This window comes from Chiroxiphia lanceolata, chromosome 1 (genome assembly GCF_009829145.1).
Source record: "Chiroxiphia lanceolata isolate bChiLan1 chromosome 1, bChiLan1.pri, whole genome shotgun sequence".
In the NCBI taxonomy this organism is placed as follows: domain Eukaryota; kingdom Metazoa; phylum Chordata; class Aves; order Passeriformes; family Pipridae; genus Chiroxiphia; species Chiroxiphia lanceolata.
In genome coordinates, this window is record NC_045637.1 from 8,640,316 (window position 1) to 8,667,841 (window position 27,526).

Sequence of the window (27,526 nt, forward strand, 5' to 3'; positions counted from 1 at the left end):
TTTCTGTGAGTATCACTACACAGAAAACCTGAGCTGTTTGTGGGGGTCAAGCAGGGCACAGCAGCTCAGGCATAGAAACAAACAGGGTTATTTACATACTGTCAACAGCAGCCAGAACATGGCACTGCTTTGGTACCTGTGGCCTAGAAGCCCTTCCTAATGACAAGGTGTGAGGGCTGCAAAGAATAAGTGAGTAATCCTAAAAAGTTCCGAGAAGGAAAGTCAGGCTCTAGAAACTGCTAAGGTAAGTCCATCTCTTGCTGGCTTCCTTGTGCTGTACTATATATCCCCAGTGTTTTGTCCTCTTTGCAGTTTCATATGTCTCAAACAGAAGGCTTTCCAACAACTCTCCACGAAGAAAATGCCTCAACCCAAGACTTTGTGTCACCCCCAAGAACTGTGATCCCACAGTCAGTGAACTATCCATCAGGATATCTCTGCAAACCCCCTTTACTGTCTTTTACAGCCTCTTTGTTAGCAGGCTCAGATTTTAATAAAGTGCATTTCTAAACCTGCTACTGCTTTATCTGAAGGTTCATTTAAGTCCCTTAGTATTTGGTTTACCCTATATTTAGTTAATTGTAAACACATTACTAATCACTGCCAAACAGAGAACGTGTTTGCTCTGGGCATGATTCCCAATTCCATTAAGGCCTCCTTTACAAACAGTTGGCCTTAAAGTTGGCTTAAAAACACCTTTAAAGTAATGTTTAAACTAGAACATACCAATATAATTTACTCCTACTTTAAGGCTCATTGATGCTGCCAGAGTTGTTAAAAGAGAAACATTCAGATTGATGAAAAGCCCTGGCCTTTTAATAGTAGGATTTTTCATTCTAATCACAATGATTTGAGTAGGCGCAATAATCTACCACTTGAGAAGAGAGGCCTCCTCAAGTGCAATAAACCTATTTACTTTGTCACTGATCATTAAAAAAAAGTGCTTAATCATCAAATCCAGATGCACAGACAAAAGTCACACAGCTATTTAAAAAGCCCATTGCCACAGCCCAACCCTGTAAGTAAATCCCTTACCCATCCCTTGTTTCTATTGTCAACAAGAGCAAGCAAACAGCTTATGCCCTGTGTAGATATAAGAGCGCCTGTGAACCAACGCACGCAGCAAAGAGGAACCCTGCTACTCCTGTGGGTTTAGTTGATATGTGAAGGACTGGGGCTGAATTCTTACAGAGGACTGGATAGCTGGGAGACTTTTGGTGGCTTTTGATAGACAGGAATTTGGAGTGAACTATTTAACAGCCCTTCCTGTAGGTCTAAAGCCTGACTGGCCAAGGAAGCCTTTCCAGTGTCCTTGTAGTGGTTACCTGTTCTTGGATGTGCTGGCTGAAATGTCCAGTGGTATGGCTGAGTAAGCTTTGTGAGGACACAGTGTGGGTTGCATAAGCTTCTTCAAATAACCAGTGTGAACAGGCATCAAAATACTATGACTCCTGCGTTTTACAATAGGGAAGACATGGAGTGATGGAAGCATGATGGAAGTCCTAGGCTCCATCACCACCCAACCAAAACCTTTGGAAACTATTGTCCATTGGGCACTTTAACAAGTGTACAACACGTAGAGCTTCCAGGACCTCTTCTTCTCCCCTCTTAAGTCCCTCATAACTTAACTATGGGAGAAACAATTCCGCAGAATTATAAAATTATTGGCTTTCTCTTTTCCATGGTCAGCTGTCGTCACTGGAATATCTAAATACCTTTGGAAAAGTCATTCAGCTCTACTATGTCAATATCCCAGAACATTTTGGGATATAGACTTACTTATTAATAAGTATGTTGGTTAAGACATCATGACTAATGCTCTCCACAAGTGCCATCAAAAGGAAATCACACTCCAATGGCCTGCATCAATGGCCATCCCTAACTAGAAAAAAATGTCAAACAAGCAAACAAAAAAACCACTCATATAATTTAAGGTTTAAGGAATCATGTATTTAGGGTCAATATAACATATAGGACAGCAAAGGTTTTGTAAGAAATCCAAAATAGGAGCAAAGGGAAAATTAACACAAAAAATCACGGTGGTGGGCATTTGGCAAGTTTATTTTAAAACGTCAGAAAGATAAAAGAACGTGCCTGGTAGGAAATTAATTTTTGCAAGTACTGGTAATTAACCTGTTTTATTTAATTATTCTTCAATCTTGGAGACTGCAGATTTATTGTCTTGGATGCCAAGGAGAAAATATTCCACCAGAAGTTATTCATGAGTTCTAATTTTACTGCTTTTGGAGGTACAAGCCCATTCTCATTAAAACAAGATGAAGCCTTTCTCACGCTGCCGTGCCTGATAACTCCCTATTAAAGTCACTCCTGATTTATGCTTGGCAAGCTCCAAAATTGCTTTCTTTATGCATCTGCAGAGCAGATTGCTAGCAAAAATTTATAACTAATTTCTGTGTTCACATTGAAGAGAAGAGAAGGAGAAATAAAAAATTATCCATAGCCACAAACACAATATTTTTAATAGCCATGAGTTTTATTATCCAAGTTTAAAGATATGAAAGAGATAGTAGCATTTTACCAGCAGATTCTACCTACTGGTAAAGTATATTTTCAATTTGTTGGAAAATATTGTAAGTTTTATCATGTTTTAGTTTCAAAATCTGGAAAGACCAAGCTGTGGTGTTGAAATTACAGTCCAAATTGCAAGCCAGGCAGATATATTGCAGCACTTTTACATGGTGCATGAGGAGTCCCACCTTTGCTTTAGAGCAGCAAAGCCTTACATGCACCACAATACATTCTTTTTCTTCCAGTTTTTATAGATGTTTAAAAATACACTCATGTATTGATTTCACTGTTTCAGTCCTTCAAGATCTTACATTTAAAACATTTTTCCTTCAAGTATTTTTCTCATCAGGATCAACTGGGTAAAGGTAAGGAGAAGACATTGATGTTCTTTCCCTCCAGTTTACTGATGGAAAGAAGTTCAGAAAGGACAATGACTTTAAATTTGATTCCTCTGGCTGTTGACAGACCTGGGGAAGTAGTTCCACAGTACCAGAAACCTTAGCACTTTATCGCCTCCTACTACTTTCTCTTTGGTGGCAATTTGATCTCCAAGATGGACTTTTTAATTCACTCTGAGCTGTCCAGGCTGTGTTTTGCAGGGCACATGTCATTGGGTGCACTGCATTTAATTTCCCATAGTAGAACATATTAAAGGAATATTTTTAGCCTACATTTCTGATGCTGCCTTTTGAGCAAATGCCAGATGTTGTTGATGGAGGGATACGATGTGATCTGGATTATCCCCTGTTGTCTATCTCTGACATATTCACAAGTGAAAATGGTCAGTGAGGAAATTTTATTAAAACATCCTCTTTACTACTGTGTGATGAAATCAGGTGACTGACCCAAGCTGGTGGGAGTTTGTGCACCAAGGTCTGACAGCGTCAACCTGTCATTTTCTAGAAATAACATTTTTTTTTCCTGTTTGACTATCCTAAACGTGAACAACGAAGTTAAAAACACAATTTTAATCAGACACCTTGGGATGAATCTCCCAGGAAAGGGCTGAGCATTTGTGCATACAGCACATCTGCTTTCCCCTGGTTCCACCTGCTGGCTGAACTGTCAAGACAGCATAAGCAAAAATACCTGTAGAGCCAACTCCGGTTCCACAAACCACCCCAAATGTTCCCATTATCCAAAATTACTTTAAAAGGTACCCTAGGAGACTAACATGCACATTCCCAGAGTTGCAAACACTAACCTGACATAGCGCATTCCCAGGAGAATACAGCATCTGGAGCTCAATAAAGAAGTAAAAAACAAAAGGACAAAATTAAATATAATTAATCTATTAAATAAAGCCACATACTATTTCATCCCTCAGTTGTATTTCTGGGCAAGTGTAGAGATTGCTTAGTTTCATCCCAGAACTCACAGAGGTTAAAAACTCATAATGTGTGTCACAGAGATGGGCATACTGGCAATGAAAATCAGGACCTGGCTTACATCAGTGGACTTAAATCAGGCCCTCAGGGTAGAAGTTTGTTCTTGATTTTTCTCAGCTGAAACTTCTGTGCTGAATATTGCTGAATATTTGCATTGTTATTATACCCAAAACAGATGGGTCGACAAAGGGCCAGTTCTTACAGCGAGATCAGTGGTAATCACAGTACCATCAGGACTTCCTCACTGTTAAACTCTTGCTACAAATCCCTAAGTCCCCATGAATGCTCATAAACTGTCACAAGTTAATACTAGTGACAAGTGAGCTAGCATCAGGAAAGAGATATAAATCAGATTCTGCAGGACGCATAATGGAAAATATGATTATTCAGGACTCAGCTTTCCCAGAGTATTCATGAGGTTCTAGATACCTCATTAAAATTAATCCCAGACATGAAATGTCCAGAACAGATTGTGAAATAACAGACTTTGAGTCCAGAAAACATAAGACTGTTTTAAAGATGTCAGGTGCCAGCTGGATTTATTCTTGCTGCGTATGGTAGGTTGAGCAGAAAGGAACATTCTGCATGAAGCAAAACATTCAATAGCCTAACAAAATAAAATATCCACAGTGACTCAACCATTATATTTCTGTGGATTCATGAATGATGAACAACCAGCTTCCCATAACTTTATTTTGGGAAATGTATCTGTGGGAAGAATGTAGACAGATGTTTGGAATAGTCTTTTCTAATTCAGTTTAGACAATTACAGAGTAAAGATTACATACATTCATCTCTTTGCCAAAAAAATTGCTTATACTGGCAAACTCAGTGTGGCCTCACATTTTCTTCATATTTTTCCATGGAGTGTGCAGAGGGAAAAAACTTCCCTGTTAGAATGCAACCTGATGTTTTGTAAGTGCTGTCCCAGTAGAAGCAACACTTAGAATAGAGTGGCCTAAAAATGTTTGGGCATCATTAACAGATTGACACTGTCACCATGGACCCAACAAATCAAGATATTAAACAACACAGTTTTGTGCTCTAAGAACATCGTAATGTCTCGAGCTGCAAGTGTTTGGTTTGTGCATCTAATGAGCTCATCCCGTGAAACAGGCTTGAACTGGAGTTTGAAAAGTAACAGGGAACATCTGGAGGAAAACTCTCCAGAAGTGACAAGCAGGCAGACTTCAGTTTTAGGAAAGGAAAAGTGCATGGGGAACTTACAAGGTCCTAGAGTTACAAACCATCCTAATATTGTACAGTACAAGACATTGATATAGAAGCCATGAGCTGGGTAACAAAAGTATGAGTTCCAGCTGCCAAATAAGAGCAAACTGCTGTGACAGAGGTTTTACTTTGCAAATAGTCTGCATTTGCTTATCTTCTATTTTTCAGTCATGGCCTTGAAATCAAAAGGAAGACGCTTTTTGTCCTCTAACCCTCTTGGGGAAACTCTATTCCAAGTTGAGCAAAAAAAATAAAAAAAAATTATCAAGCTCTTCTTGTTTGTTTGTTTGTTTGGAGTTTTTCCCCCTGTGGTGAGAACAGCACAGATTTCATGGTATTTTTCTAAATTATCTTGGTTTCCATGATTTTTTCTAATAAAAATAGAAATCTACATCTTCAAGTATCAACAATTTTCTGTGTCTGTTCCAATGCAGAGAATTTTGACTTATAACAACTTTTCATTTTTAAATTTCATTGTCATTTAAATTCTGAAATCTGAAACAGTATGCTTGACCTAATATCTGCTCTTGCCTAGAGCTGCTGATGAACTGACATAGTCATGCAACTCTATTTCCTTTAAACAGCAATTTCCCCTCCATATCAAGTTTCCACAGCTATTTCCTCCAGCTTTACCTTTCTGAGTTGATTATTTTATTTTCCACCTGTCAAAGTTTCTTCCCTGTTGAAATCCATACTAAGGGCTAGTTATTTGCTTTCATTTTGCAAGCATTAAATTGTTTGAATGGAATATGGAAAAGAATCTGGTCTTGGTGAGATATCAATAGATTAATTAATTTCCTGGACTATAGTTTTGAATCCTCACTGCCAGTGGTGTATCTAGGAGTTGCCAGTCTAGAGGATGGCAACCAAGATGGTCAGAGACCAAAAGGAGAAGACACACTGAGGGAACTGGGCTTTGTTAGTCTGACAAAGAGGTTAACAGGTGATCTACTATAAGGCCATTCTTCCCAGTGGTAGCAGAGGGTATACAATGGGCAGCAGCCACAAAAATAGAGTTGGGGAAGTTCAGTCTGAACATCAGGAAGGCAACTTCTTTACTAGAAGAGAAAGGCATCGCTGTGACAGACCATCCAGGAGGCTCTGAGTTCTCCGTCCTTTTCCGTTGCATTAAGACCCCCAGGAAGTACAAACAATCAGCATTACTGGCAGACTGTGAATGCACACCTTGCCAAAACCACACATAGAATATGCCTGTAAACTGAAATGACCAACAAGATGTCCTCATCAGTTGAGTCCTGCATTGTGCTACCTAAAGTCTGGTTCTGGCTCAGGGAATAAAAACTAACCTATTTGTTAAAAGGTACATTTAGTACAGACAAAAGAATTCTGTTGTTCTAATCCATCCTCTCTCCTGTCTTAAGAATGGCCAAAAAAGCTATTTGGCAGCTAAATATTATTTTATCTGCTAACAGGAATCCTACCAGAAGTCTGGTTTTGTAGCTGGAAGATTTTGAGATAACAGAAGGAAAGAGACGCTGCTGCTACTGCTACTGCTACTTCAATGGCCCCTTTGGAACACATGGCACACATGGCTTCATCCAAAAAAACAGAGCTGCCATTTAATACAGTGTTGTATCATATCAAAGCCACCTCAAGGCTCTCAATGATGAGCAGTCTTTGCATTGCTACATCCCTGTGGTTAAGTAAAAAGCAGATGGAGCCTACAACTTATCTGAATAAACAGTAGCATTTCCAGATACAGAGTCCTATCATGAAAGGATATTTTTGTGCCAAGCATGGCATATTTTGGTAACTGTAGCTTACAGTATTTTATGAGATCTGTCAGACAGAGAATGCACTTGGAAGACATATAGGTCAGCAATATCCCTAGGGCCAACAGAAGATGCCAGACTCCTGCATACTTTAGGAGGACCTGACACTAATTCAGAGTCTGATTGCAGAACATTATGATCCTGCTTGAAATGATATATGTTGTCTCAGCCTTTGCCAGGCAAAATCATGGCAAGAGTTTCTTGTAGCATCTGAAGCGAGTTAGTTCTGTGTGCTCAGAGGGACCAGTAAATCAGCATTTGTACACTTGAAACAAAGGCATCCACATCAATACCTGCCATACTGGTCATCTGATCTGAATATGGTCTGGCCACACTTCTGTGAGGGAAGCAGCTTTTCTTCACAGAATCATGGAATCCAAATGTTCAACCAGAATCTGGCTAGTACCTGAGGCTTTTTCTAGGCAACCAAATCAGGAAAGCACTGAAACTCAGAGTAGGAGAGGGGTATCATCAGATTGGATCATACACCAAGCAGGGGGAAAGAATAATGGCAATACTGCAATTCTAAGTACCAGCAATACCAAACCCTATCCACTTCATTGCTGTGTTGTGCTTGTAAGGCCAAGTCTTTCACCTTGGTCTCCACCACAGCTCAACTCAGTTTGTGATACTTTCACATCTCTTTTGTGAAAAATTCAGCTGATATGATGCACAGTGAGATCCTCTGAGAAAGAACAGATTAACTTCCAAAGACCAAATGAACTAGTATTTAAATTAAGGAAGGGAAAAAGAAGTTGAAGACAATAGGATACATCCAGACAGCAACAAATTGAACTGATGTTCTGAAATCTGTTTTCTTCCTAAAGCTGATATCAAGCTTTTAGCCATATCACAGGTTACCAATGTCAAACAACTACCTTTTAAAATCCCCCCAGAAGATTTTGTCCCTGTACTTTAGAATGTGCCAAAAATGGCATCTAGAAATCTCTGAAAACTCACATAGTCAGAAGACAAACCACAAAACCTCTCTGTGAGTTAAAGTCATATTACATGGTAAAGGCAGGGTGAGGCATGAATCACAAACATGAGATAACTGGCGTCCCCATGTTATCACAAAGATGAAAAAGGAACTGAACACCTTATACCGGTTTCCTCATCAAACTCTTTGAACATCTGATTGAGAAGTGAACACAGACTGTATGGAGCATCAAGACCACCAAAGACCCCCAAAACCCTCTGACTCATTTTCATAAAGGTCTAGAAAAACAGACTATGCATGATAACTAATTTACACAGAAAGTGAGAAACTTATCTCCAGGGCAGGGAAAACTTATCTATAAAATGGTACTGCCATGAAGCAGAGGCATGCGTTCCCCTCAGAACCCTGGGCATCCCAGCAGCTGGATCAACAGTACTCTTCCTTTCTCTCTTTCTCACCCTCTTTAATCCATATCTCTCTCTTTCTCCCTTCCCTTTCACCCTACCCCTTTATCCAAAACCCACTGCCTTGTGTTTATTCTGGGAGAACAGAGACTTAGTTATATCAATTTCCAGGCCAAGTGTGTAATTTACTAATAAAAATTTGTGAACTTTTGTGGACCCTCTAACTTTTGTCATTCCTTTCAACCATGAGCATCTAAAAATCTCAGGTGCTTACTTCTCCTTAAGGGTGGGATGCCACATAAGTCCCTTCTGCCTCTCTTTCAAGATCCTAGACAGTATTCCCTTGACATTTCTCTTGAGTGCTATAAACTGAATCACACAAATAGATACATATCCAAACAATCTTCAGTTCAGGGATCTGAAGGAAAGTATAAAATGCTACACAGCACAGAGCAGATGCTGCTTTAAATCACATCCTCAAGGAACTGAAGTATTGAATTCCCTGGAGAGACATTATCTTCCTAATCTGTTTTCTTCCTAAAGCTGATATCAAGTTTTTAGCCATATCACAGGTTACCAATGTCAAACAACTGCCTTTTAAAATCCCCCCAGAAGATTTTGTCCCTGTACTTTAGAATGTGCCAAAAAGGTTCTTAAAAAGGAAATCTGAAGTCCTTTGTAGCAGAGTGATACCTGATGTCTAAAAAGAGAAGCAAGCAGCTGAATGCTAAGCACACACTTCTGAGCATTTTTGCTTATGACTTAGAAAGCAAAATCCAAAAAACAAGAACAGAGAGACATGCAGAAACAGACTAAGAACTTTTAAATGAAACCAGTAAATTCAATAGAAATGTAACTGCAAGCTCTGCATGAGTTCAAATGTACAGAACCTGGTTGGAAGGGAGTCTGTGCCCATGCACACCATGTAGGCAACAAGCCAGAAACATGGTGATCCATAAGCTAGAGAAATGATGAATTGCTCTAAGCTCATATTAGAAGTTAAACTGAGATCAGCACAAGTGACCTTGCCAATTTTATGGTGAGATAATTTAACAGGAGTGTGGTGATTAGCTAGAGGCCTCCTTTTCCCAAGCTTTGCTGAGCTTATCTGCCTAAATCCCTGGAACAAGCCCAGCCTATCTGAAGAAATTTACTAGCTCAACATGTGGAGCAGCGACACTGCTTGCCAAACCATGTACACAATGACCCTTTGCAAAAATGATATTGGAGACCGTCACTGGCCTGAGTCTATGAGAATGGAAAAGAACAGTAAACAAATCTGTAATTTGTTGACTTTTCTAGATGATAGTTGAGACACCGAGGTAGATCAGAGTACAGGTTTTGTAAGCAGAAAGGAGGAGACGGCAAATTGAGGATACTCAATGTACTTATCACCAGATGTATCAGATCCAGGACACTCCTGAGTTTTGTATGAACTGTTAGAAGTGGCAAGCCTGCACAAGTAGTTTGTGGTCTACCAAAAAGGAGAATATTGTAAAGAAGCATCCTTTTCCTTTGATATCTGGGAAAATGAGACCTAATGATATTCTTACCCAGCTCCCCAACTCAGGCTTGGTGATAGACAGGTGTAAAATGCCATACAGTACCTGAACCTAAGGGATATGCAAAAGGACATCAGAATCCACAGACTGAATGCCATCTAATCCCTTAAAGCTGGCACGTATCTGAGACAAAAAAATTCTCCGTAAGAGATTTAAACCTATCTGGGGATCATGCTACAAGTAACACCAGCACTGTAATTCCAAAGAGAGCATCTAATAAGGCATGTAAAACCATGAACTGTTTTTACATGTTATTAATCTTCTTAATGCTGTCATTAACTTCATGTAAGCTGCAGGTCCAAACACAAACAAACCTTTCATTTCTTAAGAAAGGAAAAGAAAATTCTGCTTTCAAGACAAGACTATCAGGAGGGCAAAGTTTTGGGGCACACAGCTATTTGAGGGTCAATTCATCCTATTAAAGGTGAATTTAGAAACTATTCAGTTCCTACATAACTGAGAGGATATAAGACCAGCTTTCCCCCAGAAAAGGCAAGAATCCCCTAGACCAGGTTGCTCAGAGTCTCATCCAGCCTGGTCTTGAACATTTCCAGGGATGGAGCATCCACAATTGCTCTGGGCAACTTGTGTCACTGCACACCTCACAGTAAAAGGTTTCTTCCTAATATCTGACCTAAATCTCTCCTCTTCTGATTTAAAACTCTTACCCCTTGTCCTATCATTACCTGCCCATGTAAAAAGTCATTGTTCTTTTTTATAAGCTGCTTTTATAAGTACTGGAGGGTCATAATGACACCTCCATGGAGCCTTCTCTTTTCCAGGCTGAACAACCCCAGCTCTTTCAGCTTGTCACTGGAAAGACGTAGATGGAGAGAGGAGGAGGGTAAATCAGTTTTGACTGGGACCTGGAGGTGCCCATATAGTAAGACACAGTTACAAATATGACTACTGAAAGGAGCCAATGGAAGCAGCTTGTTTTTGACAGCATTTCCTTAAGCGAAGTTCCTTTTCTAATGTAGACCACATAATCACACTGTTATTGCACATGGATGCATCTTGTTCACTTCTCATAATCACTGCAAAGGATAAATGACAGGCAGAGCAGCATCACTGAACTAGCAATGCCTTAAAAGAATATTTATGCTAATGAAAGATGATTTGCACAGTCAAATTAATTTGAGCTAGCTAACAAATAAAACCTCTGGTAGTCAAATGTTTATGGACATTGGTTTCAAAAATTTCCTGAAGCAAGTCCCCAGCTCACTGTGTAGTGCTGTAGAAGATTGCAAGTTTGGTTATAAGCCTTTACTACATTTGTGAGACACTCAGTAGTAGATCAATGGAATCTTTGGCACTGATGAAATGATATGTAAAAAGCCCCACTCTTCTCAGCTCCTCTGAGCAACGAGCTGTGCTCAAAGCTGCTGGGTGCAAACCCTGGGCCCCTCTCTGCTGACAACTGAGGGGATCATTGCACTGACCACACAGGAGACTCGATTACTCCAGATAAAATGCCTAACTTTGAGGTAGCTTAAGGGAAAGAAGGTAAACGTTATATTGGAAGACTAGGGCATGACTTTGCTGTTTGAACTCAGCTTTTAGCCTCTCTATGTCTGCAGAACAGGGATGGTAACACTTCTTTGGGTACAAGAAATAAACCTTGAAGACTGTGAACTGCCCAGACCATGGAGGAACATGCAATTGCCATCAAGGGAGATGGCAGCCAGGGAATAAGGGCAAGAGAGATCCCAAGAGAGTTCCCCTATGAAGATATCAGTAGGAAAAGGGAGAGATAGGAATACTAGAGCCGTTTAAAGGACTATACATCCAGGGCTTTCCTGGTGCTGTGCCTGGGAAGAAAAATTTCTATCTATGCATCCATAGAAAAATCAGTATTCAGCTTGTAGCATATGAATTTTTCTGAATATGACTTTCAGATGTGTCTGGAGGAGTTCAAATATGGTGGAACACCACAGCTGAGCATCTTGAAACCATCTACTTTAGACAAAAAGAAAAGGTTTCTCCATTTTGTTCTGATAAGAGGAACAATGATCTGGCAGTCAGCATATTCCTCAGGCTGGATATACTTGTAGCTTCAATAGCAGAGAGGTTTCATCCAGGGTGGCACAGCCAGATGCAGCCAGGTCCTCATCAATAGGTGTGATGCCACCATGCCATCAATTCAAGCAGAATGAAAACAGACTCAGCACCAGAATTAAAACAATAACAGATGAAGATTTTGTTATGGTATGAAAGGCTGAAATACCCTGGCATGTAATTTATGCTAAGCTGAGTTCTCATCTCATACACTAAAATTTTTTTATGGAGAATTCTGGTGCATTGGTTTTCTGCTGGTGCTCTTGCCGGGGAATTTGATAATTAAATTTTAATTACTGTAAATTAAACTTAGAAGGTGTAATTACTTTTCCCTCCACAAACACAACACTAGAAAGTGGGGGTTGTAAAGGAGGGAAGTTTTCTCACCAAAGGCACGAGGAAATCCTGTTCTTTTTGAGTAAAGTGGTAAATCACAGCAGGATGTGAAATGTGTGGGGATGTGCAAAAAGATGAAAGAGAAAAAAAAGGATGCTCTGGACAGAAGCAAGAGGGGAAATTTTCTTTCAGAAGACAAACTAGTGATGCTGAAGCAACACAACTGCAAGAACTGAAGGGTTAAACCGTCTGTTTACAGAGCCATCCAGTAGAAAACACACAGCTGTATCAACAGGAAACTGGAATCTGGAGTCAGAAGAGCATTTTTAAACTCGTCCTTTTCTTTCTCAAATCTACCAAGGAGATTAACAGTAGAGATTTAACACACACACAAAAAGAAAGACCTCAACTGTGCAAACTCTTCAGCAATAAAGCACAGAGAGGGTAGAGAGCGGGTTCCAGTGAGCTGACACAGTGCTTATCAGCAACAACATCCACCTTCCAGGCCACTGCGAAGACATAAAGCCTATTCAAGGTTCAAGGAAGTCTCACACGATGGGAATTTGTTGGTATGGGGCTGACTGACAGGCCCTTAGGTCAAGCTGAGCCAGAAGCAGCCAAATTTCTGTGGCCTTTGTGACTATCCATCTCCTTGCATACACCCCAACATTTCTCCTGGTCTCCAGGCCACTTTTCTCCTATTTCCCCTACTCTTCTTGGTTGAATAGCCTTAGGAAGTTATAACTTCAATTTCTTATTTCTTCATTTCTTCAGCCCAGGTCCCAGCCTCAGAGGAGGTCCAAATCTCATTGGTTTCAACTTGAGTTCAGACACAAAGTAGAGAAAAATAAAGAGGTATTAGAACACTGATGTGGACCTGTGTCTGACCCCACACAGACCTCACGTTAGCTTTCCAAGAAAACAGTTGAATTCAGCATTTTAATTGTAATACAAAAGGACTTTTCTTCCTCCCCCACCTCTGTTTCTGTTTTCAGTTCACCAGAACTATAAAAATGGCAGGAAATGCATTTACCTTTGTCAGAAGGTGAGCAAAAAAGTGTGAATTTTGTTACTCGTGTGTCATTTGGGGTATCCTTTCTACTCAGGCTGCTTTATTAGGAAAAGCAAACCACAGATACACATGCAAGAAAGCTTTTTATGAAGAGACTGATACAAAATGAAAAGGAATAACATTTTATTTTTCCAAATACACTCATCTTGTAAGACAAAAACTAATAATTTCAAGTGTGCTACAAACTGCACTGAGGTTGAGGAGAATTTAAGGCTGGCTCTTGAGGACCAGGGTCTCACAGCCCACATTCACAGAACGCACAACCATGAACTCCCCAAATCAGGAGGGAAAACAGACACTGCCTGTTTCTTAGCGGCTTTTCAGTGGCTTTTCAGAGAGGATGCTTGGGGTCTGCATTTACACTGCTACATTTTTGCCTTATTCTTAATCTTTAAGAGGGATTTAGATCTATATCCTGTTTCTTTGGGGTTTTTTTTCAGGTGATTACCCAATTCAGGGTAAATGTTGATCTGTCAAAATATTAAGAGATTTAAGAATACCAGAAAGCATGAGGGTTTCAACAGGCAGAGGCTGAAAATGCAGGGCAACTGCTAGGAGGCAGCAGGTACGTTCATAATATTAAGATCATTTAGAATGACTACTACTCAAATACCTCAGACAGATTTATTCAACATTCATGAGAAGGGAATAAAAGAATGGTTTCATTCCAAAATAGTGATTCTTCAGCACTGAACCAAGGATGTTCCCATCAACAGACACTCTGAGATCTTCTCTGAAGCTCAAATTTATGACATTTCTTTTTAATAGTTTGGTTACTTGATAGCATTCTTTAAAGAAAACCTTTAATTCAGATTCAAAATTTTCACCTTGATGTTCTCTCACATTTGTAAAGTTTCCTTACTATTTCATGGGCAATTTCTCTACATCTGGTCTGTCTTGGTCTGGATTTCCATGGAGCTCACATTCAAAATTCTACAGACCTGGCACGGGAAAGTTCCTTCTTTTGGCCGCTATCTCATGGCTAGGAAAAGAATTCTTTCCCTTTCTGAAAATCAGCAGTATTTGGCTGAGAATATTTGGCTTGGAAGACATGAATAAAGCTGGTCAAGCCCTCATGCAAGTTCAGAGGGCTGTTACATTGTGACACAGCTCTGCAGCAGGCTTTTGCCCATCTCCTACCCTGGAGCCCCATGTCAAAGTAAGGTCACCTGATGCTGTGGGTGCCCAGGCACTGAGGTCATTAATCTAGATTTAACTACTGTGGCAGCCCCACAATGCAGCCCTGGGAAGCAGCATGTCCTTGATACCGACAGGACAACACCCTGGGGTTCCCTCAGCCATGTTTTGGCTGCCCACGGGAGTATCTGAGCAGAGTATCAGGATGAAGGGTCAGCAGGGTCACAGGGAGAGACAGACAAAGGGAGCTTGGAGAGAAACCACCATCACTCATGTAAGTCTCCCACATGAGGCTTGGCAGGTGGGCAGATCCAAACAACTTTTCTAAAGGGTATTTGGGTTTTTTAGCAAGAACTGCTACAGAGGAGCAGTCAGCAGAGTGATGGCTACAGCCAGCATCTTGTCCCACATGTTGTGAAAGAGAAGGAAGGCGTGGTGATGAGTCCCTGAAGAGGAGGAACAGGCTGTTCCCAAAGACCTGGCCCAGAAACAGTAAAATGAGCAAATTTGTGTAGTAGGAATGAGTGGGCTCAAAAGAGGAGCCAGCTCTTGAGCCAGCTTGGGCTTTGCACTACAAACATTATTCCACGCTTGAATCTCAGATCCTGTTTTAATACACAACAGAAAGCCCCAAAAAGCAGCTGTTCCTTCCCCACCACCCCCAACAGAAGTTGACATAACGCAAATGGAGAAGAAGGAAAAAAGAGAGAGGCCTGTAGATTAGCCTTTGGCTTTTACAAAATGTTGGGGACTAAACCATTACCTTTCAATTAAATACAGTGGAAACTACAAGTGAAGAAAAGAGAACACTTCCTGGCACAAATTCATTAAGAAAAAAAAAGGAAAGGAGTGAAGCTATTACTATAGAAAAATGATGTGTTGGGCTGGAGAATTAATCTCCCTGCTACTCAAGTCAGTGGAAAGAGAACTGAAATTCAGCGCTTTGGTAAAATAATATGCCAGAGAGTGAACCTAAAAAACTGGTGCAAGCAGTAAATGTGAGGGCTGGTATATTCAGAGGTATCAGATCTCCAAATGGGAATGCACACGTCACTTGCACAAGCAGGTAGAGCATGTCACATTCTGTGTCTAGGAGGAACTCATGGTGGAAAGGAGTACCTTTCATGAGGATGAAATTATTAAATGATCCTGGTTTAATCTGGGGCCCAAGAGATAAAATGACTGTCCCGAAGGCAGACAGGATGTCTGTGGCAGAGCCAGAAATAGCTACAAGATTTCTTGTTCCTACACTGTAACCATACCATGATCGCTCCTCCCACACGCAGCTAATAAACTAAGTCACTGAATTCTTACTGAATACAAAAAAGCAATTACTCTACTGAGCCGAGTCTCAGATGCTGTCAGTTCAGTAAGGTCAGTTGCTTAGTGTTTGACTTTCAACCATCACTTGCACCTGATGCCTGCAAAAGGACAGGACTTGTTCACCTCTCCAACAACTTCAAATCCAACACACCAGTGGTGATCAGCAGTTTGGCTTGATAGATCCATGCAAAGTGATGAAATGGGTGCTTCACTCTTGCTTGCAGGCAGCTACGATGCCTGCTGGGGCCCAGGTCTAAATCGACCAGGGGACAAAAATCCAAAATTCCTCTTTTGTGATGTGGAGACCTGCTGATACTATGAATGGCATAATGTAAACTAAATCAACTAAACCAGACCAAACCAAACCAAAAAAAAAACCCCAGCCTTGCTTGGGTCAGGGTATTGCTTTCGCATCCAAAAAACTGGAGAGTGGCAACATCTCAGCCCTTAAACAGTTAATGCTTCTGGTTTCGGTACGCAGAGGAGAACACCAGCTGTGTGTTTTGTCTCCCGGAGGATAAAGATGAATTGCTAATTGTCTGGTTACTGACATTTGAGTCTCCCAAATCCCCGACACGTGAGGGCAGTGTTGGTGTAGAAATGGCTGTGGTGCTCTGCAGCAGCCCTGCACAGCACCCTGCTTCCTCCGAACATCCCCCTGGGCCAAGGCGGCTCCACAGACAGCACTCTTGCCGGAAAAACCACATTTCAGAAGCGTATGGGGACGGGGAGGGAGGTGATGAGCCAAAATATTTGTATCTACCCAGTTCCCACTGCAGAGGCAGTTTTTCTGTTTCCCCAGTAGGTTATAGAGTGAACAATAAAAACAAGATCAACCCTTTTATAGTCATATAGTCACATGGAAATGAAACAAATTCAATTCTTTAATCATTGCTCTATAAAATGTTACAATTATAGAGGATGCAGAGGATTTGAAGGAATCTCTATTTTGCTACCATAATATCCACTTACTCCTCTAATCAAATACTACAGCCTCCCCTGGAAATCATTTTAAACTAGCTGGGACAGGGAGAAACAGTTAAAAATGTGACATAAACATCTCCTCAAGTGCAAGCAGACTGCTTGTATGATATATATGGAAAAACTGACACAAACCAAAAAAATTCAAGGGGGGTGAGTGGGTATATGCATACATGTATTATATGCAGTATATGCATATATATATTATATGTAGAATGTGCATATATGTATTATATGTATATATGTAAATAATACAGAATTAAGTGTATTATCTAAAAAAAGCAGAAGTATCATATTTGAGTCTGAAAATAGGCATGTAATGCATTGTTCCACCACAAACTCGGGAGCCTACCCACCCTGGGTAGCTTTGTTGGGCAAGAAATTCACCAGCCTAAATGTGCATGGTCAAACCAACTCTTTGGCCAACCTCAAAGCACTGAGGAAAATTAGTACAGGTTTTGATGCAAAATCTGGAAAAATAAGTCAAGCAGCCTCCAGAACTCCATTACATATGACCTCTTTACCATCCTCATGGAGTGCTCTGTCTCAGAAATGTTTGCATAAATGTAATTTTAAAAATTACACTTGCACACTTGTCACTCTAGTAAAATGTGAAAATTAATAGTGAATGGTCTCCATAAATGAACTACAGTGTTAAATAGCAGGGATGTCATTGTATATTTAACTATTAAGGTCAAATGTGGAAGAAAAACTCACAGAAAGGAGCCAACTTAATTTTCCTTTATTCTCTTACATCAGTGTACATCAGCCCACACACAGATGCAGTGGGTATGATCCAGTCTTGTAAGACCAAGATCCAGCAGGAAATACTGCCTTCAGCACTTAAAAATAAATCACCTGCTGAATGCCCGAACTAGTTAATGGAACCTGGATGTTTTCCTAATTATTGTTTTCCATCCTTTTTTTCCCCCCTCATAAAAATGTAGCCAAAGAGTTTTATAGTGTAATCCACTTGCAGATTCTTAGCACTGGCTGCAATTTTTGTGGTTTGGTCCTTCCTTGCTAAACAGCTAAAATGACCCAGCTGTTACTCTAAACCCAGGGAATTGGTGGCCTGGGGGCAGCCAAATACGTGTGCCAGCCATTTGGAGGAGAACTTAATTCTCCCCATATGGATTTTGATGTCTTTGCCTGTTTATCAGACCAGATACAGAGAGTTCTTTTTGTCACAGATGGTGTAAGTTGGTGATCATAAAAGTGAGCAATTAGCCTGCTTGATTACCACATACATCCAGGAATATATTGGTGGATTTGACAAACCAGAAAGAAGGATTTGCAAGTCCAAAAAATGCAGATACAGCGTGACCTCGTGCACCCACAACTACGAGAATCCCAAGGACACCATGTATCAGGCATGGCAGTGACAATGACGCAGGTGATTAGAGCATGGTCAGGAGAAGCTATAGGAGAGTCATGGCACTTTCTGGGGAATTACCAGCCTCTCTGCAGAGCCCTGGTATATTACTGTCTGCCCAGTCGTTAGTGTTTCCCCCAAAACCGTGTTTCAGCAAAGACATGCTCCATTTTTTTTCTCTGTATTCTTCCTTTCACAGGCCAAACATGTACGTGGAGATATAGAAACTTCAGCAAGAGAAAGAAATAACCCTCCACCTCTCCTGTTGTCACTTGTTACTCAAAAAATTTCAGTAAGAAATCACAAAACAGGAAAGCAGGATGGTAGTCTGGAAAACTTGTAGAGCATTGAAGGAACCAAAACTTTTAAGCCACTCAGAAAGCATGAGTTACATTCACAAATTCTAGAAAGGGAAAAGTGCAACTGTTCACATGCAGCTAAAAACATTGCTAGCTTTTAATAAAAATAATGTAAAAATGTTTAATAATAATCACGTCTGAGTCATTCAGAGCAATTTTGCTCAAAGTTGTGTTCCTGGTGGCAGGTAGCAGATTTTGTGTCAAGTATCATACAGGATTACAAAGTTGCTTACTACTACTGACTTTACTGTGTTCTTTTCCTTATATACAGATACTGCAAGAGCACAAGGGGTAATGGTTTTAAACTGAAGGTTGATTTATACTAGACATAAGAAAGAAGATTTTTATGAGGGCTGTGTAACACTTGACCAGGTTGCCCAGAGAGTGGTAGATGCCCCATCCCTGGAAACAATGAAGGTCAAGTTGGATGGGGCTCTGAGCAACCTGACTGTTGAAGATGTCCCTGCTCACTGCATGGGAGCTGGACTGTATGACCTCTAAAAGTCCCTTCCAACCCAAACCATTCTATAATTCTATGACTACATATGATATTTCCGTGTTTCTAAATCTAATGTAACTACTAACTCAGCCAAGCTACACAGTTGCAAGCTAGAGATGTAACAATAAAACCAATCCTTTTTATCTACCTGGAAGCCTTTCACTGGAGATTATTTCAATATGTTTGGAAGGGAAAGGGCAGGTTTACCTTAAACTAAGTAGAAGGAGTCTGTTTCAGCTCCAAAGGAAAAGGTATAAAAGCAGGTAAAGCATTACAGGTATTGTGAGCTCTGTTGGTCTAAGTGCCACTGAAATTCTGGACCAAGTTATCTTGCTATGCCCTCCCATTGCCAAGCATGAGAAACTTTTTCTAGGAACTCCAATGAATTTGCAAGGCAAGATCTTAGGAGAAGGTCCTTTTGCAGGGCTGGAATTGCTCCATGACAGCAAAGACCTAACTCTGCAGATGTTCAGCAGCATGATGATCCAGGTGACTCCATGGATGAGCCCGCAATTATTTCTGCAAATACTTCTCAAGTTTCCCTTTGGGCTCATTGCAAGCCATCCTGAACTTCATGAAACTTGGTCTTCCAACTTGCTCATCTCTCGTTTTGTTTATAGGTTAAGTGGAATGACAGACCCAGACTAATAAAACAGAATGTGGGAGCTATTGAGAAAAAGAGGAACAGAGATGACCACACAGTCCCGGAATGTGTTACCAACACAAGTATTAGAAATTCATTACTCAAGTTGTGCTGCAAAGCTCAGCTTAAGTGTTATCTTCTTCCACAGCTGCTCCTGCCTAAAGGCTCTCCTTTCCTTCCCCATCCGCAAGAAGAATTACTTGTAGACAAGAGCCAGCAGTTGGCACCCACAGATGTAAAAATGTTTTTTTCTCTTCTACTTTCCCACACTCAGCCTAGATGCAAGGATGACAAATCAATGCCCAGCAGCAGTCTATGAGAAGACACAAGGGATTAGAAGGACTCCAGAATTTTCACCCAGGATGCCAGAACACACATTAGGTTTCAGTATGGATGCAATAATAACAGCGACACCAGCAGAAGTACATCCCAAAGTTGAGAGAGCACCAGGATGCAGGTGAACCAGTGATCCTCACCCACAACTAGGAAACTCAGAGCAGCACTGGCAAATAACTGCACAGAGTTGCTAAAGCAGCAGAGTCAGAGCCCCTTGGACCTGCAAGACATTTGTAAAAATCAAGCCCTGTGATCTCCTGGCAGCCTATAGCAATGGGAGACTGCACACAACTCAGCTCAGGATGCAGCAAACCCCGGGTGGGACAACACATGGAGAGGGAATGATGGGGAAATTGGGTGCTGTAAGCACAGTTAAAGAAATTGGGTCCAAATTCTGATGTTAGACATCAGAACATAGAAAGAAAACAAATGGGTAGACTTCCTTTGAGCCTCTCACTGCCAAGCCAACAGCTGCCAGTCAGTGTTTCTACTCAATAGAAAGAGCAAATTGTGCTTTTAACATAAGGACCATAAGAATGAGGGTACTTGACCTATGCTGTAAGAAGGTAAAGGGGGAAGCAGGAGGAACAACTTAATCCAGGGTGACTACCTGAACCCCCTGGTGGCAGATATGAAAGACTGAGGAAACCTTACCCTGTTTTCTGGCCCATAAAATGAGACATTGTCAGGTTCAATACACAAATATATCTCCAGCTGAAGCTGTGGGTGTCTGGCTTTTGCCAGGCAACAACTGCCAAGGTTGACATACATGGTATTGTTTCTTGGGTTTATAAACAGCTTCATTTCCACCCATGCATGAGAGCCAGGGCTGTCCAAACAGGAATGCTCAAGACCCCTCTGGGACACTGAGACCATCCAAAAAGAGCAGTTCTCAGTAAGCTGAACACTGGCAAAATGCTAAAGCAACTCTTAACATCCCAATATGGGAGCCCAGAGCTTCTGAAAAGAGAAGTCAAATGTTCTATGTGGGTGTGGAGGACTTCTGAAATTTTTGAACATTGCCTTTCCATAGTACCCAGGGAAGGCAGGAGAAACTAAACATGCACAAGTCTTTCAAAGGACAGACATCAGTGTCATCATATAAATATCAAGCTTTTGCTAAAATCCACAGCTGTCACTTGTAAATAATGCCTTTTCCCAAGGAAACCTCACCTGCCTGCAGCTGCAGAGTGGAAGGGAGGAAGGACAGACAAGGGACACAAACAGGCAGTGGCACAACTGCAAGGAGGGTGAGGAAGCCAATCCCTGTCCCCAGCTCTGTTGTGGTTGATGTTGGCAAAGAGATTGTTTCACACTGGCAGCTGATGCCTACCAAAGCAAATTCAGATACCAGTAGGAAAAGTTGTGAAAAAAATGCACAAACTCCTGCTTCTCTCACCAAAACTTCACAGGTTCATGTTTGTGTACTTAGGAGGCATCTTCATGAGAAACAGACTTGGGTTTGGGCCTCTGGTCCACATGGAACACATTCAGTGTTACCTTCAGAGTGTTACCTTAGCAATGATTTCATTCTTCGAGTGGATGTGTGAGGGGGGACTGCCAAACAAAAGATCAGCTTTGGGAAAGCCACACATAGGATGCAACCATACCCACGGGAACTCTGCCAACTCCAAGCCTCAGGATGCTAATTTTCATGGCTGGATCTTCAGCTTCTATAACCAGAGCAATTTCAATTGACACCTACAATTTATGTAAGCGTAGGATAAGAGCCCTTCTACAGAGAAGTGTGTCCAGACTATCTCTGGTAACCAGATGTTGTCAAGCAATAGGGAATGACGAGAAGGTTAAAGGAACAAGACATAGAAACTTTGAACCTGTGCTGCCTGAGATTATCTGTGCATCATTAGCCATGATGAAAATCTGTAGCCTTCTGATAAGAAGCACTCAACAGGTAAACCTTAGCTCTCCTCCACTGGAGAGCCGCAAGATTTTTCCAGGCAAGAGGGTGTCACCTTTTTTTTCTTTGTTGTTTTTTTTTGTTGGTTTTTTTTTGTTTGTTTGTTTGGGTTTTTTGGTTTGTGGGGTTTTTTCTTTATTTTTTTCCTTTTTTTTGTTTTATTGTTGTTGTTTATGTTTGGTCAGAATGTGGTTTCGCCTGGAAGAGCCCAATGAAATGTAATCATTTTTTCCTACTACCAAATCCAAGTATTTTACAAATTAAATCCTTGGCTTTATATCTGTAAACATAAACCTCATAAAAAGAAGGAAAACCCACACATTATGGTTTTTAAACCACTTTCCACACAACCTGAGCTTGGGTCATTATCAGTAACTATCTAGTGAACTACATGCCCACAAAGGAGATGATGCCTACATAAAACCATCTTTGAACATCTCTCTCCTCCCTCCCACTCACCAAAGCCAGAAGCCTGGTGTCTGTGCACCATGACTGCCATCACATATAGCAGTCAATACCTGCCTACTAGTTAACATGATGAAGAGCAACACCATTCTTCACTATTTGAGGAAAAGTCTGCAGATTTCCATTCACCCTGTTATCATCTATTTTACATTTTTATATCCACACACCACCCATTTCTCCACTTCAAATATTTTAGAAACCTCCAATGCTGTTCTTTCTATCTAATGTTCTTTACTAATTTTATACTAAGTGCAGAATTGTTTTTCTAATCATCATCCTGGTTTGGAACATTTTGTCCCATCTGAACAAGTGGTCTCACTTCTTCTGAGTCATCAGGACTTGGGGCTGAAGATTCTGGCTCTGATTCCTCAATGTACAACACTGAAAGGGGCCAACACATCCAGCCTTAAAGTCCTTGCTGCAAAAATGATTCAGACTCTGAGGAATCTCAGCTTAGTTGACAGGACTTGAGCTCCCATGGTCTCTGCCCTTGTATCTATGAAAAAAAATATTTTAAGAAAAGTTTGAAAACTTATACCTGAAATTCAGCTATGCTCTGTTATTTTTTCTTTCACAAGCCCATCACTTGTGCAGTTTTGATCTAAAAAACCCCTAAACCATGTTGGTAAAACTATTTGAGAACTCAGTAACTGCTTGTATCTTCATGCAGTACTGGGGGACGCTTAACCTGACAGCTGCCTTCTGAAATGCCTTTTCAGAAGGCATTCTGAAGGTCTGCCTGACCTTCCCATATTGACTCCTGTGCCTTTCTTTCTGGAATGAGAACATATATATCCCAGATAGTCAACCCTCCTCTTTCCCAGTGGAGCATCTTTTTTTGTCCGTAGTTCTTCATATACATAAAGAGTGACAAGTCCCCAGTGACAAGTCCCATATGAGTATGCCAGCAAAGATGAACACTAAGGACAACGAGGTGGGGTAGTGTTAGAGCTTTCCCAGCACCCCTCTGTTACGACTCATGACCTTGCTAAAAAATTTCAATATTACTTGTTCCTTTGGACATCCCCCTTAATCAGATCAAACTAAGCCTACTCTTCTCCCAAAAGTCCTTTAATTATTACATAGACAAATACTACCTCCCAGTTGTTCTGTCCCCAGCCCTTCTCACCAATCCATGTCATACACTTTTTTCATCTCTATTTCCCCACTCCCTTATGAGTACTGGACAGAAATCTCCCTTTCATCAGCCTATAAACCCTCGACCACACCCCAGTTCAGGTGTGGAGAAGACCTGAAGGAAACCAGTTCATCACTGGGGAAAAGTTGTCCCTACTCAGGAGTTTTTAAGTACAACACCCTGTGGATGTGTTTGGGAGGTGACAGTGTCCCTGAATGCTCCAGGGAGGCACAGCTTCACCTACTCAATTCAATGGAGATCTGGAACTGGAACTGCTGAGACCCAGGACTCTTTTTGGGCTACTGTTGGTAGTATTTTGAACTCTTTTTACATACTCTTTAGACCAAACACACAGCTAGGGATATCAGGACTGCACTCCCTTCCTCACCCCCCCCCAGCAGGCACTCACACACATATTTTCATGCTGCAGCAGCTTTTTTTACAAACATCTCTGATACCAAGGGAACCCAGGAAAACCATGGTACATACAATTTACAAGGCTTACACAGATCTCCTCTAGTAACAGTGTTTGGGGAGTTTGTGGATGACTCCCTCTGTGTGATTTTTTTACTTACTGAACAAAAATCAGCTGTGGTAAGAACCAGCTTCCCTCGGAAAGCCCAAGAGGAGCAGTTTGTTTGCTGTTAGTTTTGTGTTGTGGTTGTTTTCTAGAAGAGACCCTGTTATCAGTTCATCTCAGCATCTACACAGGATTTATCTCTGTTCCATCTGCTCTCGCACAGGTGTGCCTGGTGTGCCACATCACCCGTGCTACTTTCCTGTCTTAAAGCGTTGCTTTATCTCTCAACACACAAACCAATCCCTGGTGCCGGCAGCCCTGCTAAGCAAAATCCCCTGAGCAGAGTAGTTGATGTCATCCCACTCAGAGCAGGGGGATGCTCAGACACAGCTTACACGTGTCTGTCTGGTTCAAGGAATTCCCCGGCCTCAAGCTGGGCAGCCCGAAGGGGTCCCTAGGAACCCCTCGCTCTCGGGACTCCCACGGATCCGTGGGTCCAGGGCTGCCTTCGGGAACGCGGGACAGGAGACCGCTCCCCCACCGGGGATGGGCGCTGCCCGCTCCCGTCGGAGCCTCACCCCCTTCCCAAGGCAGCTCTCAGTCCAAGAAACTGAGATTCTCTCTCTCCCGAGAATTCCATCGAATCTGCGAGCACGCACCGGGAAAAGCAAAGCAAAACGCCTGCACCCTTGGAAAATGAGCGGCTTCCCCTGACAGGTTTTTCCAAAGAGGATGGGGAAGGAAAGTGGCTGCTGCTGCGTGGAGAGGGCAGCTCCGATAGATCGGGAGGGGGAACAAACCCTTCTGCCTCTCCGGCTCCGGGACAGACGCAGCAGCTCCTCACCTGCGGGAGTGGCCGCGGCACCTCCCGGCCCCGCTCCCGGCCCCGCCCCGTCCCGGTACCGCCACCGGCGCTGCCTCGGCCCTGGCACCGCCGAGCACCGCCGGGCACCGCCGCCCGTCGGGAACCTGCCCTTTCCCCTCCAGCCCGGTCCCCTCACCAGCCTCAGCCTGGCTGCAGGCAGCAACGGGGGATCTCTTCCTACTTTTGCTCCACGACACAACTAGTAGCAATAAAAAAAAATAAAATCAACAAACAAACAAACAAACAAAAGCCAAAACAACAACAACAAAAAAAACCACCAACAACCAACTAAAAAAAAAAAAAAAAACAAAAAAACACAACCTACATTTTTCTGTGTGCAGATCCACCTGGATGTCGAGTAGAAATCAATTCTGACACATTTCTACACATTTCTCTCCTTTCCTTTCCTTTCCTTTCCTTTCCTTTCCTTTCCTTTCCTTTCCTTTCCTTTCCTTTCCTTTCCTTTCCTTTCCTTTCCTTTCCTTTCCTTTCCTTTCCTTTCCTTTCCTTTCCTTTCCTTTCCTTTCCTTTCCTTTCCTTTCCTTTCCTTTCCTTTCCTTTCCTTTCCTTTCCTTTCCTTTCCTTTCCTTTCCTTTCCTTTCCTTTCCTTTCCTTTCCTTTCTTCTCTCCCCCACAGCTCACCTTTTCTTTCCTACTGTCATATCTCTCACCTCCCTAGATTTTGCGAGTGCTCACCTTCCCACATGCACCGCACTCAGCTCTCCCTGCCCACCTCACATTAAGCCCAAGTGTGTTTGCAGAAGTCTCTCCTGCAGTTTCCAAACTCACCTGCAAAATGCTGCTTGCTGCTAGAATCCAGGGCAAAAGCCACCTCATCCCTGGAAGCCGGGATTAAATACATTTGATTGAACCCAGATTTAGAGCCGTTTTGAACAAAAACACCACTTTGGGGAATGCAGAGCAATCCTGAACTGGCAACCTAGCCTAGGCACTCTGCCTTTTTCTCTTGGCTCTTTGGGGATTTTATTAAAGACAGATCTGACGTCATGGTGAAGGACAAGCCCTGCATTTTTCCTCTGGAGAAACTTTTCCTGCCTTCACTTCTTCATTTTTGTGTGTGGTGTTGTCCCACCTCCTGCATTTCAGTGCATCGCCGTGAGCCAAAGGGCTCTTAAAGGGAAAGTTGCAGCGCCGGGGTCCAACACGCTGCGATTTTAGCACAGCTCTGAAATGCTCAGAGCTCATCCCTCATGTTGCTCATGGCATTCAGACTCCTGCAATGTACAGCAAGAAATGTTTGATCTGGCTTTACTGATTTTGATTAACGAGCTGACACATATACAAATATGCACAGATGTGTGATTTATTTGATTTTTAAGAAAGAGTGGCTTCATTTGAAGAGCAAAAGGATATTTACCCTGCAAGCACACCCTGTGGGAGCTGGTCTACCAGTTTCCTTGGGACTCCTCTCTTTACAGAGCAACGCTAGATCACCGATCCCCTGCCATGCCACACATCCCTCCCATGATTTTAGCGGAGTGTTTAGGAGTGTGCATCAGCTCCCGGACCCAATCATACTTCTATCCTGTGCCAGCAGTGGGCATAAAAAATTTTGCCCAGGTACATGGGAGTGCAAATCCCACCCTGAACTCAAACCCCATCCCAAACTCTCTGATCACCTGTATCCCTGTTAATGTATACCTGATTTTAGCTGGGGCATCTGTGATATATTTTTCTCCTTTTACTCAGGCACAAGGTAGAGTATTTGCTATCATTCTTCTAAACCTCAATTTGAAAGAATTCAAAGTGTCTTTCATCCTTAAACTGAAATAGAATAGTATAAGGAAAATTAGTGTTTTCAAAGGGAAAATCATGTTAAACAGCTTTACACGTCTTAAACACCAGAGTTGATTCATGGGCTGAAAGAGTGTCAAGGTAAATTTAAAAGTAGTCAAGCCTTTCTGCTTGATCTGACACAGCTCGGCAGCGATGGTCAAACCAGAACTGAGATTTTTCCTTAACCTCTGTTCAGTTTTGATGACCTCCTGGAACTCAGGTGTGCCAGGTCGTGTTCCCCAGCCTAAGCAGCCACCCAACATAAGAAGGATGTGGATCCATTGAAGCAAGTCCAGAGGAGAGCCACTAAGATGATCAGAGGGATGGACCATCTCTCCTGTGAGGAAAGGCTGAGAGATTTGGGGTTGTTCAACTTGGAGAAGAGAAGACCTTATAGCACCTTTCTGCACCTTAAAGAGGTCTACAAGAGAGCAGGAGAGGAACCTTTGACAAAGGCATGTGATGACAGGACAAGGGGTAATGGCTTTAAACTAAAAGAGGGTGGGTTTAGATTAGATATTATGAAGAAATTCTTTCCTGAGGGAGTGGTAAAAGACCAGAACAAGTTGTGGATGCCCAGAGAAGTTGTGGATGCCCCATCCCTGGAAGTGTTCAAGGCCAGGTTGGAGGGGTTTTGAGCAATTTGGTCTAGTGGAAGCTGTCCCTGCCCATGGGAAGGGGGTTGGAACTAGATGACTTTAAGGTTCCTTCCAACCCAAACCATCCTATGATTCTAAACCAGCCCTCCTGGGGGCCTGGTGCTGTGGTGGGGTTTGCTCCCCAGACTCGGCACAACTGAATGCTCAAGGCTGTGGTTGACAGTGAGTGGAATGGGGAGAGCAAAGAATCTGTGCTCCA

At 42.0% G+C, this 27,526-nt stretch overlaps 1 protein-coding gene across 3 annotated transcripts in view; it reads right to left on the bottom strand.

The window, feature by feature from the left end:
- CCN4 (cellular communication network factor 4) overlaps window positions 1-25,817 on the bottom strand; it is a 35,561-nt gene extending 9,744 nt beyond the window's left edge. For 2 of the 3 annotated variants that reach the window (XM_032686150.1, XM_032686158.1), the window contains exon 1: window positions 12,739-12,995. In XM_032686150.1, the coding sequence (XP_032542041.1) occupies window positions 12,739-12,761 (23 nt within the window). In that variant the 5' untranslated portion in view covers window positions 12,762-12,995. Of the gene's footprint in view, window positions 1-12,738; window positions 12,996-25,660 lie in introns of those variants that run through there. The other variant, XM_032686143.1, reaches the window with a different exon arrangement.
- Between the last annotated feature and the right edge of the window lie 1,709 nt (window positions 25,818-27,526).